The sequence below is a fragment of the Leptinotarsa decemlineata genome, unplaced genomic scaffold (genome assembly GCF_025532065.1).
Source record: "Leptinotarsa decemlineata unplaced genomic scaffold, Ldec_3_MD MMD2_tig00000882_RagTag_RagTag, whole genome shotgun sequence".
NCBI lineage: Eukaryota > Metazoa > Arthropoda > Insecta > Coleoptera > Chrysomelidae > Leptinotarsa > Leptinotarsa decemlineata.
The window spans coordinates 12,246,149-12,267,445 of record NW_027412556.1 but is presented as its reverse complement, the minus strand read 5'-3'; the positions used below and the strand labels follow the sequence as shown (position 1 = coordinate 12,267,445).

At 35.9% G+C, this 21,297-nt stretch overlaps 1 protein-coding gene across 2 annotated transcripts in view; it reads left to right on the top strand.

Moving 5' to 3' along the window:
* Positions 1-21,297, top strand: part of LOC111514866 (adenylate cyclase type 6) — a 426,206-nt gene that overhangs the window by 301,030 nt on the left and 103,879 nt on the right. For both annotated transcript variants that reach the window (XM_074175026.1, XM_074175025.1), the window contains 2 exons: positions 14,899-15,087; positions 20,696-20,845. In XM_074175026.1, coding sequence (XP_074031127.1) covers positions 14,899-15,087; positions 20,696-20,845 — 339 coding nt within the window. The remainder of the gene's footprint in view (positions 1-14,898; positions 15,088-20,695; positions 20,846-21,297) is intronic.

Genomic DNA, 21,297 nt, shown 5'->3' with positions numbered 1-21,297 from the left:
GTGAACAATAAATATAGACAGCAAACACTGTGTTTTTCTTGTTTAGAATAGTTGGAGTTGGAATTCAAGAGGATAAACCCCAACAAACAATACTTTTCATTCACTCAATTTTGGTTGTGCCTGCCTGAAAAAATCATTCGAAAAGTCTCAGAAAACGGAGCCATCACGCTCAATACAGAACACACTATATTTGCATAAATTTCAAAAACTCATTATTCCATAACATCCATGTATTCATTACAAGCAAAATGCCGAATATTGCAAGCACGATTGCAGAGTGTGCGATGCATTCTAAGTTTGTGCACAATTCAAATATCGAACTGCATATGTATGAGCTACAGAAACTCACGATATATATTCGAGTGATGTTCAGAATATCAAATATTCAAGTAAAATGAAAAGGTGAATGGAAACCGGAGTATCTGACGAAGATGCGGTTTTTTTTTCCGAAATGCATAGGATGCACTGGATCAAAGGAGAGAAGAATTGGTATTCATGATAATAATAGTTTGAGTAGGTTTACACGATTCTGAGGCATGACAAGTGACAGATAAAAGTGACACAGTGTTTGAATTCTGAATAGAGATCCAGAGTTATTTCAAATCGTTTGCAGTCCAAAAGTCAACGTCTCTAAAAGCAATATGACGACTTCCTTTTATTGACCATAGTCATGAAAATGTTTTACGTGTTCAGCAATGTGTATAAAATTTTGTGTAGAAAATGGAAATAAATGCTCAAAAGCACTCAAAATGTTGACAGTGGCATACGGTGATTGTTAGGTTAGGTCCAAAGTGAGTGGGTCTATTCGACCCCCCATCGCAACCCGCAAGGGTTCATTGTGGCTCACACCTATTCACACTCGACCAAATGAACCCAGCTTCTTAACGAAGCCGACTAGTTTGTATGGTGAGTGTTCTTTCAGGTCAGGTGGTAAGAGTACGGCTCTGCCGAACTCTAAAAACCTGATTCGGTCCCCAGCAAGGCAGGTACCATAAAGTATGTGCTCTGCTGTTTCATCATTTTCCAAACAGAGGCGACACACACTGTCTTCCGACATTCCGAGCCTCTGCATATGTTGATTGAAATGAAAGTGACCTGTAAGAAGGCCTGTTAGACATCGTAGTTCATCCCTACAGTAGTCCAACAACTGTTTGGTTCCAAGCTTCAAAGGGTGAATAAACGCCTTGGAGTGAGCCAATCCTGGGATATTCTGTCAGAAGTCCATAAATATTCTTGCCATCCAGGTGATCAATCTTTGTTTGGAAAATCATAAAATGATGCCAATGACAGGTTATGGTCTGATGAAGCTGCTTGCAGCACCCTTCTTTGCAATGGAGTCAGCAGCCTCACTACCTTTCAGGCCAGTTTGGACAGGAATCCATACCAAAGACAATTTAATAAGTCTTTCTCTTGAAAGGAGTCGTTTTTGGCAATTTGCTACCAATTTAGACGTTGCTCGGTAGGAGCCAAGAGCTTTCAAGGCTACTTGACTGTCCAAGAATATTTTCATTACTTGTGTATGAGGTTGGATTCTTCCAATCTCTCCGCACACAATTCAATAGCGTGAATTTCCGCTTGAAATACAGTCGCATAAGTTCCTAGGCAGGTAGATATCTCTGTCCTGGGTCTGCTACTGAAAACACCTGCACCAGAACCGAAAGATGTTTTTGATCCATATGTGAACCAACAACTATCTGCTCTTAATATTTCCTACTTCCGGTGGATCCAGTCCTCTCTACTCGGGAATAGTACTTTATAAAGCAGTTCGTAGTTGACAGTTGGTGGCATAAAGTCAGAGGTCATTTCCAGAATACTGGAAATGGATGTAATCCATATACAACGAATGTCAAGAAAAATTCCATGTTTTTGTTAATAATCCAGGTTTATATGTATGTTAACCCTCAATTTGGTAAACATTAGTTATCAATTGAAATTATAAGATTGGTGCTAAAATTTCGGAAGGTGAATAGGTATGTTTCAGGAAATGGAAAAGGAAAGGCAGTTCGTTGTTGACAGTTGGAGGCATAAAGTCAGAGGTCATTTCCAGAATGACTTCCAGTGTCAACCAACAGTCTGTTGCACTCTGCATTGAATTGATTTGTGCAATTGGCAATGTGCACAAGTCTATATGCAGTCCATCTAGCCTTCCTCTCCAGAAAAATGTGGAGAGGAGGTAGATCTAGAGGGATCTCCATGGCTGCTGACGTAGTGGTACTGATGGCATCACTGATGGCCAGACAAGCATGTCTCTGTAAGCCAAAGAGACAGTGATTGTACTCTGAGTCAGAAAAATGTTCACAAGGTGTACAAGCTTCTCAGAGAAGGTCGAGAAGATGTGAATGACGACACTCGCAGCGCATCGCCAACCCACGAAATTGTTCAGAAACTGAAAAAAAATCTTATGAATAATCATCGAATCACTATTAAAGAAGTTGCTGAAGATGTCGGCATATCGGTTGGCTCATACCATGCAATTTTTTCGGAAATTTTGAGCATGAAGCGTGTGGTAGCAAAGTTCATTCCAAAATTGCTGAATTGTTACTAAGTACAGTTTATAATCCGCTACGGCAGAGTTACAAAGAAGCAGATTCTAATTAACTCATCCATTGATGAAATAAAAAAATGTGAAAATGAAATATCTCTAACCCAATCGTCTTCATAACATTGTTTGGTCAAGCTTTTGTATAGAACAAAAAAGCAAAATCCTATTAGTTACACCATATGTCACTCAATAAATACAGTAATTTACAGGGTGTAACAGAAAGGTAAACCTTATTTCTTCACCAGCCAAAATTTTAGATCTCCACCCCATTGACTTTTGTTTCTGAGGTTTTACAAAAGAGGACGTGTATTCTGTTGATATAATTTGCGAACAACAACTGAAGCATCGAATCATTGAAAGTGCAAATCGATTCCATCAGAAGCCTATGATTTTCTGAAAAAATCCGTATTTCTTTTCAAAACGGTGCAGAATGTGATTCAGGAAAGTGAAGGCATTTTGAACATTTATTTCACACATTCCTGCATATAACATGAATACTCACTTATCATAACTTACTTTTTGCTACTCAAAATGTTTACCGTATCTCGATAAAACTGGCTTTTTGAAAGAGTACTACGAAGTAAAAAATAAATAAAAATAATGTAATAAACCAATAGTGTCACAAATGACAGTAGGTAATTGTTAAAGCAACTATTTGTTATTCATCTGTATTGAACAGCCAACTAAAAAATTCTTGAAGAATATTGAAAAAGAGCCCGCATCTCAATTTTTCGAAAAAGTGTTGAGTTGCGCAAAACTTTCAAAAATGACGTATTAAAAGCCATGAATCCATTTTTACTACAAAATGTTGAACAGTTCATGGAATATTCATAAAAATTGATTTTCATTTCATTCTTTCCGAGGAATGTACCTTTTTTATGTGCACATTTGCACATAAAAAATATGTGGTTCAATTTATGACCTAACTTAAAAAAGTATATGACGGAAAACGGCGAAGAGAATGAAGACCTTGAGGGTCGTATCCCAGAGAAAATTAGGTCTGAAAACATTAAAAAGTACGTTGGAGAGCGAATCAGAACCAAAAATGTAACCGTTACAAAACTAACAACTTGGAGCACAAACTATACTCACAATACAAACTCACAAACAGTTGCCATAATGGAGGAAATCTGATCTTCTTTTTCATAATAGATCATTCCAAAGGGGAAACCAAAGCACACTCAAAAACATCTATAGAGACAGTACCACTTCAAGCACTAGACTTATGTCCTTTAAACCGTCAGGAAAAACGACAAAAAAAATTGAATAATGCAAACCAGCAAATACTTCAACATTATGAAAATACATATTCAACGACTCTCAGGGAAAATTCCATGTTTTTGTTAATGATCAAGGTTTATATGTATGTAAACCCTCAATTTGGGAAAAATTGGTTATCAATTGGAATTATAAGATTGGTGCTAAAATTTCGAAAGGTGAAAAGGTATGTTTCAGGAAATTTTGTGCTCTTCAAATAATCAAGCCAAATTTTCTTGTTCAAATAAATTGTTTATTACTTTCGAACAATTCGTTAGCGTAACTTGTTTCAAATCGTGAATTACGCTCTTTACTGATTTTTCTTATTATCGATACATCAAAACATGGGTAAATTCCAATTCTAACAGCTTCCGCACAAATTTACACATTTCCGCCTATACCGCATCCCTTTCTGAAAATCCCGCGACCCAAAACGTCCCGAAACTTTTCATCAAGTGCCGTGCAGAAGACTTCTGTTAATTATCAAACTCCCTGAAGTCTTGCCATTATTTCGAACCCTCATCATTTGCCCACCATATCAACTCGCAATATACATTACGCTTACAAGTCGCTTAGGGCCGTTCGGACCTTCTGTCAGAACTGTATTAAAGTTGTTTATAGTTGCTCAATTACCGTGTATCCTGCACCGGCTGTACTGAATCGAGGATAATACGTCGAGGAATCCCTTCTCAAAACAGAACGGGTCATTTCCTGCTGGAATGTAACTGGTTTTGAATTCTGGAGGATTTTGTGGGATGTTGAGTGAATTGAAGTTTTGAATGTTTCGAATTAGGACTTTCATTATATTAGATTTTAAATTGCTTCAGGAAAAAAATCCATACAGAACCAACTCACAGATTACCACCGAATTGGTCATTATTGACATTAACATTAGGAAATAGGTTGAAATTATCAATTACAAAAAATTGATTACACAAATTAAATACACTCACTAAATATAAACCCTCAAATAATCCCGTCATACAATTACCAGGTAACCAGTTTTACTATCGCTTCGTTAACCTAACCGATACAGTTCTCCGAATTAGACCACTGAATATAGCTAGGGGAGTTCTAGCCCAAAATCTCATGCCTCTACTTATGGCGCTTCCTTCTCGCGATTTTACGATCTTCGACCTTCATAAGCCACTTCAAGGTCACGCGTCGTTGGTAAGTGTTTCAGAGAGAGACGTTAGTGAATTGGAAAGAGACACGTGTGACAGAGTCGTCCCTACTCCTTCACTTTTGCCGCCATCCAGTCCTCCTCCGCATCGATTACGTCACACGTGTCTCTCCCACTCACTAAAGTCCCTCTCTGAAACACTTACCAACGACTCACGATCTTGAAGTGAGCTTTGAAGGTCAAAAGTCGTAAAATCGTCAGAATGAAGCGGTTTAAGATAAAGCATGGGATTTTGGGCTAGAATTCCCCTAGCTATATTACTCACCGAAGAGTTCAATTAGTCAGTCATTTGTCGTATTCGTAAATTTCGCCAATAAATTGAATAATCGTTAGAAAAAATGGAATGGCTATACTTCAGAATGGTTGAAGTTCTTTTGAAACAATTTTCGGCCACCCATTCCGTATATAAATCATACCTTTACTCAAAATCGGATCTACTCTTGATTCTTGTCTAATTTGAGAGAAGTATACAACCGAATCTTAGAAGAATACACATTTTTCTTTAAGGACTTTTGAGCCACACTCTTGAAGACATTATAAACTAACTCTAAATCTTTCGTAATACTCTTTGTCATCTTTGCCTGTGATAAGATGATCATCTACGGAACACACTATCCTGGGAATTGTGAAATAACTATCCATTCATTTTTGAAAAATAAATGGAGCACAATATATTCCACATGGAAACAGTTTGAAAAAAAATAACCCCTTGTCGGTAGATGTTGTAACCAACTTTTGAGTATGTTGTGACAATAACACTTGCTGGTAGGTTTCAGAAAGATTTATTTTTGAAAATTTTTCACCACCTTGTAGTTGATTAAACAAATACTCAATTCGCGGAAGAGGGTATCTTTGTACCTCAGTAGAGGATTGAGGGGTCACTTTAAAATCGCCACAGAGTCAACCACTTCACCATTTTGTTTCAATTAAAATATCATATATCAATTCATTCTCTATTTTAGGTTTCAAGCTGAATAAAACAGGGCGCACTTTATAAAATTTTGAAGGTTTGTTAAAAGTGCCAAAATTATTTTCGAATACGGCACTGTACAGAATTGACAGTAAAACTTATATTATTCAGATTATTTTCGATCTTATTCACTTCACTTATTTCTAAGAAATTGGTAACTCTTTCTAATTCAACCGAGGTCATTTTGAACATATTACATATTTTCCATCCCAACGAAAAATACAAGTTTTTCTTATTTCACCTCTCCAGTCGATTTCCCTCAAACTCGACGAAGCGTTATGCTATATTCACTCGTACGATAATGAAAGCTTATGCATAAAGTATGAGACAGCTTCAGTTCGATCGAATTATACAGAAATTTATCATTCGGGACGTCAAAAGGACATCAGTTTCAAACCGAAAGATGAAACCCTCAGCCTCATTAACATTTTTATGCGATGCAATTGAAATTTCCCCAACAGCTGTGATGGGTTTATTCTGGTTACCCTTTCATTGGAATGATGGAAGGAAACAATCTCGATGTTGAGGCTCTGAGAGAAGTTACACTTCATTATAAGGTAGCTCTGGAAACATTATGCTAATGGATTTCTATAGAACGCGATCCTCTAAGGTTGGAAACGACACTGTGTGGAAACAAATTATGATTGATGATGGCAACGCCATAAACAAATTAGAGAAGAGAATTTATGTGAACTGTATACAATGAGAAAGACAGGTTTTGACTTTCTAGTTCTCCATCTTTATAAAAAAAATGTGATTACGTACTGTCTTCGACGACACGGATAGATTCAACTCATTCGTGACATTAAGTCGTAATTCCATGAATTATTCGAGTGATTCTCATACTTTTGATGTTATCCAGATTGGTGCTTTCATACAGGCCGTTGCTTTTATCATGTGGTAACATTTCTGTATTCTAAACCGTAACAGATGCGAAGACGATTAAATGGGAAAAAAGGTAACTGTCATCGGGAACAATACAATGGTCGAAGAAAACGTACAGGGACTCTCGCCATTCTCGAGTTATATGGGGAAAACCAAAAATGCTGTTTTTTGTTTCTTTCGAATGGAACTGTTATTTAGGAGAATATAAAAAAATGGAAAATGAAAATGTAACTGTATTCTATGACGTGATGTTCTATGACGATGTAATAATAAATATTGAATAAAACGTTTCGTGTCAACATGGCCACCATCAACTTCTTTTAAAATACAGACCTGTTTTATTCATTACAGATATTGATGAAGCCATAAATAATGTATTTTATCATGAACTTTTGGGAAGAGCTACATGGCAATCTACATTAAATGCTCAAATTGACGACCTATTTGTTGAATGCACATAAGTTGTCGGTCCATACAATTTCTGTGGCGATTTTCTAGAATAATAGCTGCAATACTACTACATGCATATCTAATTTTTGTTTGAGATATAAGGAAGTAAGATCTGGGAATCGAGCTGGCCAGTTTATTGGTCCATTGTTTTCATTTTTTTGGGAATATTGCATTTAATAAATGTTCCCTTCTTTTTTTTTTGGTCCCTTGGGAGCTGTCTGGCTTGTCCATTTAATTCAAGTCTCCAGAAAACACTGCAGCCTCTTGGGTTTATTGTGTTTATTCTTCCATCTTCTCATGACACCCATTCCATCAGTCTCGTTCCCTGTACTAGTTTGTACAGGTTCCGTGTTGGATGTTCGTCATATTCTTCTGGACGTAATTTTGTACTTCCATATATTGGCTGCCTCCTGTGATTCAGTGCCTCACATTCGCATAAGATGTGTAGAGCTGTTTCTATCCATTCGTTGCATAATCTGCAGCTGAGGTCTCCGTTGTACAGCCCCATTTCATTCAGGTGTCCTCTTAGCGGACAATGACTGGTTAGTAACCCTGTAATTATTCTGAGCCGATCCCTACTATATTGAAGTAGTTCTTGGGTTCTTTTCTCGGACGGTTCCCTAATGAAGGTTCTACTGTGTTTGTTGCCAGGTACTTTAGTCCGGTACTCTGTGTGCTTCTTATTGGTATATGCCTCAATCTGGTTTCGTACCAATGATTTTAGTACCCCCAGAGCTGGTTCAGGACCTATATATGAAGTTGATGATCCGCGTCTAGCACATTCATCAGCTTTATCATTACCTGTGATTCCTGAATGCCCTGGCACCCAGTAAAAAGTCGATTTGTTCCTGCTAGCAAGTTCATTCAGTTCTTCATGGCATTCCCAGATCAATTTTGATGTCATCTTCGGGTTTGTCAGAGCCCCTAGTGCGCTCTTGCTGTCTGTTAAAGTATTGATCCGCTCATTTCTTTGAGGTCTCTATTCAATAAGCTTTGCACACTGCAAGATAGCATACACTTCCGCCTGAAAGACGGATGTATATAGTCCTAGCGGATAACTGTAGTTTAAATTTCTATCCGCTCGGTATATTCCAGCTCCCGTTCCATGTTTGGTTTTCGATCCATCTGTATACCAGGTGTTTTTACCAAACATGTTTTCGGGATTACTAATGGTCGTCCATTCTTCACGGCTTATGATTTTAGCTGTGAAGTTTGTGTTCAAGGTGTACTTCGGTGTCATATTGTCCGTGCACATATTCAATATGGGCTCCTTCACATGTTCCGAAACTTCTGTTCGGTCCGATTTTCTGTAGTTCAGTGAGTTTTCCAGTCTGAATTGGCCCATCCTGGCCTTCCCCATTATTACAAAGTGTAAAGGAGGTAGATTCAGAAGTGTCTCCAATGCAGCTGTTGGGGTAGTTCTCATTGCTCCCGTCATTCCTGAACATGCAAGTCTTTTCACCTTGCCTAGTTTGTTAATAGCGGTCGCCTGCTTCATGTTTGGCCACCAGACCAGAGGTGCATATGTTATCATGGGTTTAACCACCATCATTTATAGCCATGTCTGGTTTTAGCTCCCATGTTTTTCCATAAGTGCATCTGGCAAGTGCTACCTCAGCTTTTCTTTTCATCCTGTCCAAGTGTTGGTTCAAGGTCAGTTTGGAATCTAGAATTACTCCAGATATTTAACCTCCCCCGACACTCGAAATTTTAGAGCTCCGAGACCCTCCGTTTCAGTCCTCTTGGTGAATCGAGCTGGCCAGTTGATTGGTCCATTGTTTCCAATCCATTTTCTTGGGAATATTGCATTTAATGTTCTCTTACTCACTAAATATTGTATTTCATGGCGGATATTCAGTGGCAGTTCATCTAAGTAGCCATCGAATTCATTGAAAAAAAAAAAGATAAATTTCACTATTCAAATGATCATCGTTAAAGAAAGGGTCAAGGATCTTTGGATGGTGGATTTTACAGAAATCCCTATTTCGTGGGCAATTTCTCGTAAAGAACAATCTTGATTAGCATAATTTTTGTAACTGGCCAATACTAAATTTAAAATAAAATGTTTTCACTGTGTAAATTTTTATGTGGCAATATTTGCCCACCCATAACATTTATTTGATTCCTCACAGTTCCAGTAACCCCACATTTTCTTGTTTCATTTCTGTCAAATTCACCACAGTCCCTTAATGTTTTTTCTAATCCTCCAAAGCAAAGCCTACGCGTTTAAGATGGTAAATGAATTGAGATGCTATTTGATCATACCAAATTATACAACAATAGAATTTTGATCAAAAACTGATATTTTCGTTACGTCCAGGATTGAGAATTATAAAAATATTACGAATTATAATTGATTAGGGAGAAATAAGCCTTGAAAGAAGGATTAAAGCAATACAAAAATTTTCAAAACGAAAAAGTACGAATTTTCATTTTGTTAGAGTACCTTTCTGTCAAATTCATTGGGTTATCTGAATTATATTTTGAAGAAATCGAAACAATTAACAAAAGAAGTAACGACAGGACCGTAATTTAAACTTCTTGTCACTGATGATGGTAGTTATTTCAAACGAAACGCTATGAACATATCAAATGTGATATACCCTCGGATCGGGAATTTATTGCTTTTTTAAAATCTGTAATAAAAAAACAGGTCCGTATTTAAAAAAAATTGATGGTGGCCATGTTGACATTGAACGTTTTATTGAATATTTATTAGTACATCGTCATAGAACACTTTGAATACAATCACATTTTCTCCTTCCATTTTTTGATATTCTCCGAAATAACAATTTCATTCGAAAAAAACGAAAAACAGCATTTTTGGTTTTCCCCGTATAACTCGAGAAGGGCGAGAGTCCTTGTGAATTTTTTTCGACCATTGTATTGTTGCCGATGACAGTTAACTTTTTTCTCATTCAATCGTCTTCATATCTGTTACGGTTTAGAATATAGCAATGTTACCACATTACAAAAGAAACGACCTGTTTACTTACCATACAGAGTGTAACACAAGTACGTGAAATATTCAAGTGACGTATTCCTGAGACAATTGTAAAAAATAACTTCATATGAACTTGTGTCCGGAAATGCTTCGTTTCAAAGATACAGGGTGTTCAAATTGAATTTTTTGTTCTTTCGTTTTTTTCCAAAATAACTTTTGTAAAAAATAAGTTTTTTTTAGAAAAAACATAACCACTACAGTAAAATCCTTAAGGCGCTCTAGGAGCGGTGCCTGTGCGAAAGTAGCGAATTACATTGGATTTGAATCGATGGATATTATATCTATTTGGAAAAACCTTCTCAGGAAGTTTATTTCACATAAATTAAGTTCTCCAGATGAGGTGTACTGAGTTGAACCTCAAAACGATAAGCAGCCACAGTCCGTCGCGTATTCCCGATATATACCGCTCTTGGTAGAATCAAATGTGCCAAGTCACTTGAACACCTCCCGTGGGAGTATCTATAGAAGAGAGACAAATCTTCAACCTCTCTTCTATGTTCCAGGCTATCACGGTTGCACGTGATGTTCGCGTCTCCAATCAGGCGGATGGCTCTTTTCTGGATGGAATCCAGCAACTTCAGGGTATGTTCGGGGGCAGAAGCTACATACATGACAACAATACTCCAAGGAAGGTCTTATCTGAGCTTCATAAAGCATCAAAAGTTGCTGACGTGTGTGCAGTTTTCTGGTCCGGAAAAGTGTTCCAAGCTTTTGAGAAACAGCCTTGGCAATTCCAGTGACATGTGCCAAGACATATTGGTGTCCATTTCAACCCCAAACAAACTTATTGAAGAAGAAAGCGGGACTGTCTGGCCTGACATTATTATATCCATTTCGAGGACATTTATATCTTCTTGGAGAAAACCGATGCCTGGGTTTTTGTGGCATTGAATCGAACCTGGTTACTTTCACCCCAATTCGAAATCACTTCTAGATCCTCATTGAGATATGCAATCTCCTGTGGCCGGTGAAGATGTGCCTCCGTAGCCGATGTCCTGGAATCGAAATGGAATGACGACACAAGTGTGCTGTCATTAGCAAAGCAATGTATTGGATTCTTGGTTTTTTCCATTGAATCGTTGATGTACAATAATAAGACGGTTGGAGACAATATGAATCCCTGGGGAACACCAGCGTTGATGGTGAAAGTGTTCGAGAGATATACATCGACGACCGCTTGCAGGGAAGGTTCTTTCAGGGAGCTGAAGAGCCATACACAGAAATTATCCGGCAAGCCATAGCATCAAAGTTTAGCCAGCAAACCCGCATGCCATAGACAGTCAAAAGCCATAGAAATATCAAGCGCGGAATTTGGTACCCGTGTTTTTTTGACGTGTGAAATCATAATTTCGTGTTAATAGACCCAACATTAGTTTGATCTATCACACATTCATTGGACACCCTTTATATAAGTAATAAAATCATTGAACTTCTTCGATTGACGACTTGTTTATTTTGTGGAAATTCATGTTCACTGAGGATACACTACAAAAACACACTTTTGTCTATTTTCCACTATATTTCTTTATTGTTGACCGGTTTCGGCTATTATACCATTTTCAGCTATTATTCGGCTATTATTCGGCTATTATACCAGCTTTGAAAATGGTATAATAGCCGAAACCGGTCAACAATAAAGAAATATAGTGGAAAATAGACAAAAGTGTGTTTTTGTAGTGTATCCTCAGAAAATCATTGAAACATGGCTTTCATTGATATCTACAACTCTTTTCAAATCATTTTTTGTATCTATGAAAGGAAAGCATCTATCGTCCACACACCTATCGGTGATAAAAAAAACTGTTTAAAAATCTGTTTTTCCGTTAATCAGCGTGTAATACACGTGTAATATTTAGGATACATCAAGATAGTCATTAGATTGGGTCTTAGTCATCTCCTGATGATGCTAACTTGTTTTGGATGGTTTCCGGGTTTTGCCATGCTCTCTTTGGTTATTATTTTCAAACGTTTCGACTGCAACTTCAGTGGTACGGTCAAAGTACTCTTCTTAATATGTCAACTGAAACTGAATTTTTGGTAGATATGTTCTCTCGCCCTTTCTGTTCTCTTTGTGTTTGTCTGTTTCTATGGCTTCCAAATACATTCTTGTTGAATAATGATTCGAAGTTGCTAGTCTCTCGGTTTTTTTTGGAACAGGATCTTGTGTTCCCTGTTGGACAGAGCATGTTCAGCGACTCGGTTTGTCGCAATCGGCAACTCCGCTTGTGCTCGACTATATAATTTTTTATATACATATTGTAATATAGTTAGTTTTCTGTCCCTCGTGTATCATGGTGAGTGTCGAGCTAGGAGAAGGGGTCATGGTAAAACGGGCAGTTCAAATAACTTTGTTTGATGAACGAACGTATTTTTTGTGTTATCAAGGAAAATGGCTACGGAATACATATTTACGTGAATTTGACCCGGTTCTGACTGGTAGATTTTCAAGAAGAGATTAGAAAACTATGTTGTGGCCAACCAAATTTCAGACGATAAGCGAAAAAGTGCTATTTTATTGAACATTCTCAACGAAGAGTGTTATTAATTAGTTCACAATTTGTGTATTCCTGAACCTGAAACGAAAAAGTATTCTGAGTTGTGTCCGTTATTAACAGAACATTTCAAACCTAGTGATAGTGTTCTTGCTGCACGATAGAAATGATCATTGCCAAATTAAATTTGAACAGGTTAGAGAAGAAACTTCAAAAGATGTTGAATTATCGAAAATAATAAATTATACTCAAAAATGATGGCCAGGAAAGATAATGGATTCTTTGAAACCGTACCATAGGCAGGTTTAAAGAAGCGTGTCTCGAAACAGCTAGCCAAACAAGTGAAAGATTATGCAGGCAAAAGATTCACACAGTTTTCTGAAAACGAAAGTGTCACTGTTGAAGATTATAGAATGCCTAAAGTAACTGGGATTAAAGCACTCATTTTCAGGAAAATCGTAAAATCTACTTACTTGGTTAAGATTCCAGAAGTGATTAATTTTTGGGAAAGAAAGTTTTTGGCTTTCTACTACTCCATCTTGAACAAAAAAAGGGATGAGGGAATCTTCCAAAGAAAGGAAGGAAGTAATCAATTTGAAAATAAGTAACTCCATATATGGATGTGTAGATCATGCAAAAAAGTAACTTTCAGACACAAACTGAAAAAAAGTCCTCCTGCTACTTTCATATAAACATTGAATTACACGAAAGAAAAAAATTCTTTCGAAACAAATACTTCTATATGAACACTGAATTATACAGAAGATACTTCTCTCTACTCAGTTTGTATTTCAAACATTCGCTGTGGAATAAAAATCAGATATCATTCACATGAGTTCTACTTTAAATGAATGGTAACAAATTGCACTTACATGGAACACTGTCATCCTCACTGGTATACATTGATGTTTCGCCGTAAGACACTTGCCCTAAGGCTCTTCAGTACCAAATTGGATACCATTATAGAAAATACACACACTTCATTCATGAATTACGATTTTTTAATGTCACGGAATAAGCTTGATCTGCTTATGTCATCGATGACATCGTAATGACATTCATTCACCTATTTGATTTAATCTCAGCCAAGAGGAATCTTATTTGAATTGGAGGGGTTATATTTTTAGGAGTGATTAATTTTTTGGGAAAGAAAGTTTTTGGCTTTCTACTACTCCATCTTGATACAAAAAAAGGGATGAGGAAATCTTCCAAAGAAAGAAAAAAAGTAATCAATTTGAAAATAAGTAACTCTATACATGGATGTGTAGATTATGCAAAGAAGTAACTTCCAGACACAAACTGAAAGAAAATCCTCCTGAAACAGCTACTTTCATATAAACATTGAATTACACGAACGAAAAAAAAATCTTTCGAAACAAATACTTCTATATGAACACTGAATCATAGAGAAGATACTTTTCTCTACTCAGTTTTTTTTTGTATCAAGATAGAGTAGTAGAAAGCCAAAAACTTTCTTTCACAAATAATTATTCACTCCTGAAAATATAACCTCTCCAATTTGAATAATGTTATTTGGAAAAGACACTTGAATCAAATACAAAAAAATCATTTTAATATTTCTCCCCCAACTACGACTAGTGGTGAGTCTTCAGAAAAAAATGTTCAAACCGTTCCAAATGTTGATAATACTGTTGTAGAAAATGTGAAAGTTGTTAAGGATGATTCTGTATCAGATATAAGAGAAAATATGATTACTTCAGTTTTAGACTCAGACGAATATAAAACCAATTTAGAGACTGAATTACGATAGATTGTGAATAGTGTACTTAGTTTTTTTTAGGGGAAGGTAGTGTTATAGTTTTCTGCCCCTCGTAAATCACGGTGAGTGTCGAGCTGAGGAAAGGGGTCATTGTAAAATGGGAAGTTTGAATGTACAGAATATTTTCGGTGCTGGGCAGTAAGAAGTGTGTTTTACTCTAAACCTTTCCCGAGCAGAGTTCGGAGTATTGAGGGAATAACAAGAAGAGACCATACATATCAACTGCGTTGATTCAAATAAACCGCCAGAAAACTTTGCGAAAGCTGCGCCCCCTTAAACTTTTTCATCTTTTTCATGCATTGAGGAAAATAATCACAGGCAATTTTCTGTTTCAGATCTGCATCTCGTTTTTTTTCGGCGACAAAAGGCCCTTGCTGGGTACAACTTTCGCTTTGGCTTCCACTTATTTGACGTACGCCCTCATGCCGAATCGACTCAAAGACGCTCTATTGTCCGGAAGTATATTAGCGGCGACGGAAATTGTTCTCCTCGTCTACGTGGGTGAGCTCGGCGGTTTCCCGGAGGTGAGTTTTCAGTGTTTCCTTCCGCTCTTTTGTCCTTCATTTGAATGGAACATCAGGTGAGCCGTTTTTCTGATTTCTTGCCGGATTTTAGGCAAGTTTCTCACCAGTTGCTAACTTTAAATCCATTGGTTTGATGGAAATTCATGCAATAAAAGGTTCTGAACCGAAAGAAAGTAATTTTTTGTGAGAAGAAATTAGTTTTTTATCAACTTCTTTGGATATTTTCACTTCCATAATCTGAAAACTGAGGAGTTGTAAAAAAAAACTGCGTGTAAACCTAAATTCTGTCCATTTATGAAAACTAAGGCAGATTTGAGACTCCGAAACCTTAAGTATGTATAATTACTCAGGTCTTCTTTTGATAGGCAAAATAATTGAGTACGACAAGTGACTGATGAATAAAACATTTTTCTTTGTGAAAAATATTCCGAATTCACGCAGTAACTTATTTGGGTGAAATAAAAAGTTTGCCTTTCAAATTTTGGAAGGTTAAAATATCCAAAGATAAAAAACAGTTGTGAATGATTCGTTATGAAAAGTGGGCTAGTAAACGTACCTCAAAGCATAACTGTAAGAGAAAATTTTACTATAGATCATTGTAAAATCTTCAACGCTATGAGAGAGAGAGAGAGAAACCACCCTTATATTTTTCAAATGTCTTGGGATTGAACTGATTAAAAATGGCTTTTGATTCCTTCTCCATTCCTTCTACACTTTTGGAAATCGTTTCACTTCTTTCGAATGAATGCAGAATCCATCAGATTTCAAATGCAATCTATCACATGACTAAAAAATTACCAGTAGAAATCATTTTTGTAAGACGTTTCAAATTAAAACCCCCCAATTTATCATATTACATATTCCATTTGCTATAAAAGTTTATCACGGCTATCAAATATCAATATTTTCTCTTAGAAATACCTATATAATGATCAGTTACTTATTTATTCATAGTTAAGAACAAAACTTGCAAAATATCTTTGGGTGATCAGCAGAACGGAAGTGTACTCTTGTAACACAAGTTATTCCAATATTTCGATAAAATTTATTATCATCTTCAGGGAAAAGCTACAAAATTTATATGATGATGATACACTATACAAATTATCAATATAAAAGGTCACAACTTACTGTTAGTGAGGTTGGCCTTGTCGAACATAATGTTATATTTACACAATTGAAACATGTCAATACAGCAAACAAGTCATTAAAATAAAAGAGGTTGACTCCTCACAAGATACAAATAAGAATATTAAGTCAAGAGTTATGCAGACTTTTCAAAGATTTTTAATGTAAAAATAGCTTTTAGAACCATATTCACCATCAATAAATTATTTTCTAAACTCAAAGATGAAACTCCAATTAACCTTTAATCTCAATTAATTTATTCTATTTCATGCTTAAATTGTAGCAAGGAATATATTAGTCAAACGTCAAGATTACTCAAAGACAGAATCAGCTCACATAAAAGTGATAGTAGATTACATCTTGAGAGATATGCTCTCAGTAATCATGTGTCCAAAGAAGGACATAAAATGGACTATAATTCAACAAAAATTTTATCAACTGAAAGAAATATATCTAAAAGATTGTTTTTGGAAATGTCATTTATATTACAATCAAATAATTACCTCAATAAAAGATCAGACATTGTTCACCACAGTGAAATCTATGCCTTTTCATTAGACATTGACAAAAAATTTACATGAATTCCAAACCAATAACAATTCTGGTTTTTCATTAATATAACTCCAATAATTTTAAAATAATTTTCTCTTTCAACAAACTTCCAGCCTCCCTATGGCAGGGTATTACTTTCATTTAACAACACCTCCTTACTTGTTTTCCTCAAGACTAATGAGGATGTTTATCAGTTAATTGACTTATTTGATTTTTGGGTTCTCTCATTGAGTTACTTATAGAACAGCAGATGTCTCTGATCACACATGCACCATAATAGTTCTCTTTTGTTCCATAGTTGTATCATCATCTACAAAAAAACACACCTTTACAAACATAATTACTTGACAGCTGACAGCGTCAAATTGTTTTGTGTCTCTCTCTTTGTTCTTTAATCACATGGCTTTTACCGGTAATCCATAATTTTAAACAAAAAAAAATTGGTAAACTCAATTTAATATTCTTCTTTGTATCTTGTGAGGAGTCAACCTCTTTTATTTTAATGACTTGTTCATTGTATTGACATGTTTCAATTGTGTCAATATAACATTCTGTTCGACACGGCCAACCTCACTAACAGTAAATTGTGACCTTTTATAATAATTTGTATAGTGTATATTAAATAGTTTTATATATATTAAATTAAAACTAATAATATATATATATATATATATTATATATATTATTAGTTTTAATTTGAGAAATAAGAAAATTTATTCCAGTAGTAATTATACTAAGTTAGCATTGAGATGATAAATTAATAATTTGTTTGATATTTTGAGTTATTCACCAATCCAGATCAATGAGTGTGTTATAATAATTTGCTAATTGACACATGGTTGTAAGAGGAGCTCTAGTAGTCTATGTAAAACAGAGATATTAAATGTGACAAAAGAGCGCATTCTCCGTGGAGGAACATTTAATCGCAGTAAAGAAAGTAACGTTGGTGAATTAGTTTCATTATTATTAATTTTAAAGAAAAACAGCAAAATGTTGAGATGGATAGTTTTAACTACCTTATAATCGGGATATACACGATTCTTCTTATAGTATAGGTATTTTAGAAATTTGTTTTGAATTTTTTTCTAGCAAGAATAATGTATTTTGGTATTCTCCGCGCCAAATTATTTCACCAAATTCTAGTTTCGGCCTTACTAAACTATAATACAACATTTTAAGGGAATGTACACTGGTAATATTAAGTGATTATCTAATTAAATAACCTAGCAATCGGTTTGCAGACTTAGCTATATTTTCAATATGTGTAGAAAAGGAAGTAGACGGTCTTGAGTAATTCCCAAATCCTTTACCTCAGAACACCGATTTTTAGTGTTCCATTTGAAAATGCCATTTATATGTTTCTGCAATAATACACAGTATCTAACAGTTTGTATTCTCTGATAGAATTCAAAATCATCAGCGAACAGAGCACTTTCAGTATAATTCAATACTGATGGTGAGTCATTAATGAAAAGAACGAACAGAAGGGGCTCCAAATTAGAGCCCTGCGGAACTCCGGAGTTGGCCTCAAATTTACCCGATGTATTTTCGTTATATTTTACCATTTGATTGTATCCTCACTCAACTGCATCTACTTCCAGATTTGAAACAGAAGTATTAGAACTGTGAAAAAATGTGTCAGAAACAGTTTAGACACTTTTTCACATTTTCTGTCAAATTTTTCTCCGTTTGAAGGTGATTGACAATTGACATTAGTTCAGACTCTCATTGTCTAATATTATATAAGATGATTTGAAATCCCTAAAAAAACAATACAAATGAAAAATTAAAATCAATTGCTGAAAATAACAATTATATTAAGCAAAAAACCCTGAAATGAAATAACAGTTGAATAAAATACAAGTAAAAAATAGAACAATTAAACAAAAAATAAAAAATTAGGAGATTCCAAGCCAAGTTACTTCACGAAGTTTCTATTGTTAGTATCCACAATCTTCTGGTGATGACTGGATTAATTCCTCGGAGAGATGACTATTTATGATTCATTTGAGTACTTTCACTTATCTCCTCTTTCCCCTTTTCCGCTTCACCGTTTTAGAGGGAGATGACTGTTTGGCGGTAGTTTGGCAATTTTTCACTTGCTTATGTGTTTCCATATGTTGCGTATCTCTACGCTAGCTTAGCTGAATACATTGTTGGACAACATGTATGCGGCTTTTTTGAATTTCCTCCTAAACCAGCGCGGTATGATCTCAGCTTGGGACCACTCGATGTTATGTTGATTGGTCAAAACATGCTCTACTATTCCTGATTTGCTGATTCCCCTCGCTGTGTGTTTTTCTTGTGCTTGGCAAAGCGAACTTTCAATAGCCTCTTAGTTTCACCAATGTATAATTCTCCGTACTCGCAGGGTATCCGGTGAATGCAATTCTTGGAATCGCAGTCCGCGTTTGGTAGCCTAGTTTTCGTGAGGCTGCTACCGATAGTATTTCTGGATCTGAAGCAGGTTCTGTACTTCGACCCAATTCTTCTTATCCTTTCCGATAATCCTCTGATGTAGGAAAGTGCAAGCACTGGTTGTGACGGCTTCTCTTCCTTGCGAGGCTTTCGCTGTCTCGTAGCCAAAGTCTGTTCCGCCATTGCTTCGGAGTAGCGATTCCGTTGAAGATCATTTTTTATGTTGTCTAGTTTCTTCGCAAGACCTTTCTTCTTATTGAAGAGACCGAAAGCACGGTCTAGTAAAGTCTTGATGATTCATCTCTTATGGATGGTGGTTGGATTCCTGGTTGGATTCCTGGTTCAGATACTGTTCCGTGTGAGTGAGTTTCTCACTCAGTATCGGTCCTCTTCACCAATAAGTCTAAGAATGGCAATTCGTTGTGTACTTCCTTCTTCATTGTGAAAGTGATGCATGGTCTTACGCTGTTGATGTGTTTCAAGAAGGCGTGTAGTTCAGTATTCCCATTCTTGTATATCATCTGACTTATGATTTGATTGGAAAAAGAGCACTGCTGATTTTGAAAATGAATATTTTTCAATATCTGGAAGTGAAAAATTTGACCACAAAAATATCACAGTACATTTAGAAAAATGGTTGAAAATGGGGTATTTTTCATGTTCAACATCAAAATAAAATGTGATTGTAGATTTTTGGATTGAAAAAACTCACCATATATTGAGAAGTCAAAAAGGTAAGTTTGTGTTCAACATCATGAAAAGTAAACGATTTCCAGGAAAGAAAATGATAGAAAATGAAAAAACCGAGTTTTTTCAATTTTTTCTCATAAAATTTCAGGTTTTGTGAAGAAATGATTCATACAATAGTTGTACACTTCAATATTTGCTACAAGTCCAGTATTATTTTCAACAGATGGTCTAGTTTCAGTGTAAACCATGAAAAACCATTTTCTGAATTCACCACAATGATCCCATGTACCTTGGATCAATTTCAATGTTTTTTTTGCGTGATAAGTACAATATTCTCTTTGATATATTATCATTTCATGCTATTATCAATATTCTCTTCAAAAATTATCAGCCTTGGCCTATGAATGTTAGGTTTGGAATATCTCGGAATATCTCACAACATTGAAACGGTTTTCAAACTCACCAACTCAACATAAATACGCTTTACGCAGTCGTAATATCTAGTCATTGGAGATGACCTCAGGATCTATAAACCTCTGAAGAAGCTAGCCACTCGTGCCACCGAAACGTCAGTAAGAAATTACAATAATCGACGGCCTTGAAACCCGAAAAGAAGTGACACTGAGAAAAATCCCTTCATCTCTAAGTTGGCCCCCGTCTTCTTTTATAATAAACGGCAATATTTTGCCACAATCGGCTTAATGAGCATTACCGCTGATAAAATCATCTCCCCTTCGCCAGACCCATCATCCCTGTGTCACATAATAAGACAATGTATTTACTGTCGGCGGCTTATTTCAACGAACGTTGACGGTTTCAGGTGGGCAGCTGCTTTCTGATCTTGCTGTGCGGCAACGTAGCCGGAGTTTGCACCCATTACCCCCGAGAGGTGGCCCAGAGGAAGGCTTTCCTAGAGACGAGGCAGTGCATCGAGGCGAGATTGAAGATACAAAGAGAAAATCAACAGCAGGTGAGGATTTTTAGGGTATTAAAAGTGGTTGAATAGAGGTGAGGGAGGATTTTGGCAAACAGTGTTACTATTTCTGTAATTCGTAGAGTTTATAGCTTATTTTTGATTCTTGCGTACGTACGTGGATTGTTTCGGGGCATGCTTAATAATCAGTTACAAAGTTGAAAACCTTTCCACTTCTATTATGGAAAAGAGGATAAGAAACCATTAAATTGTATATGGAAGGTCTTTCTGGCATGTCTATGAGGTTGAACTTTTTTTTGTATATGTTACAAAAATTTCTGATTTTCGTTTTCGAAATGATGAACAGCATCATAATAATATTTTCCTAAGGCATTTATTTCAGAGCAATAACTCTCAATCTACGACGTTCAATAAAGGTAAAATGACTTCAATTATATTTACGTTTCGGACATACATTACAATTATAAAAAATATGCATGAAAATGAAA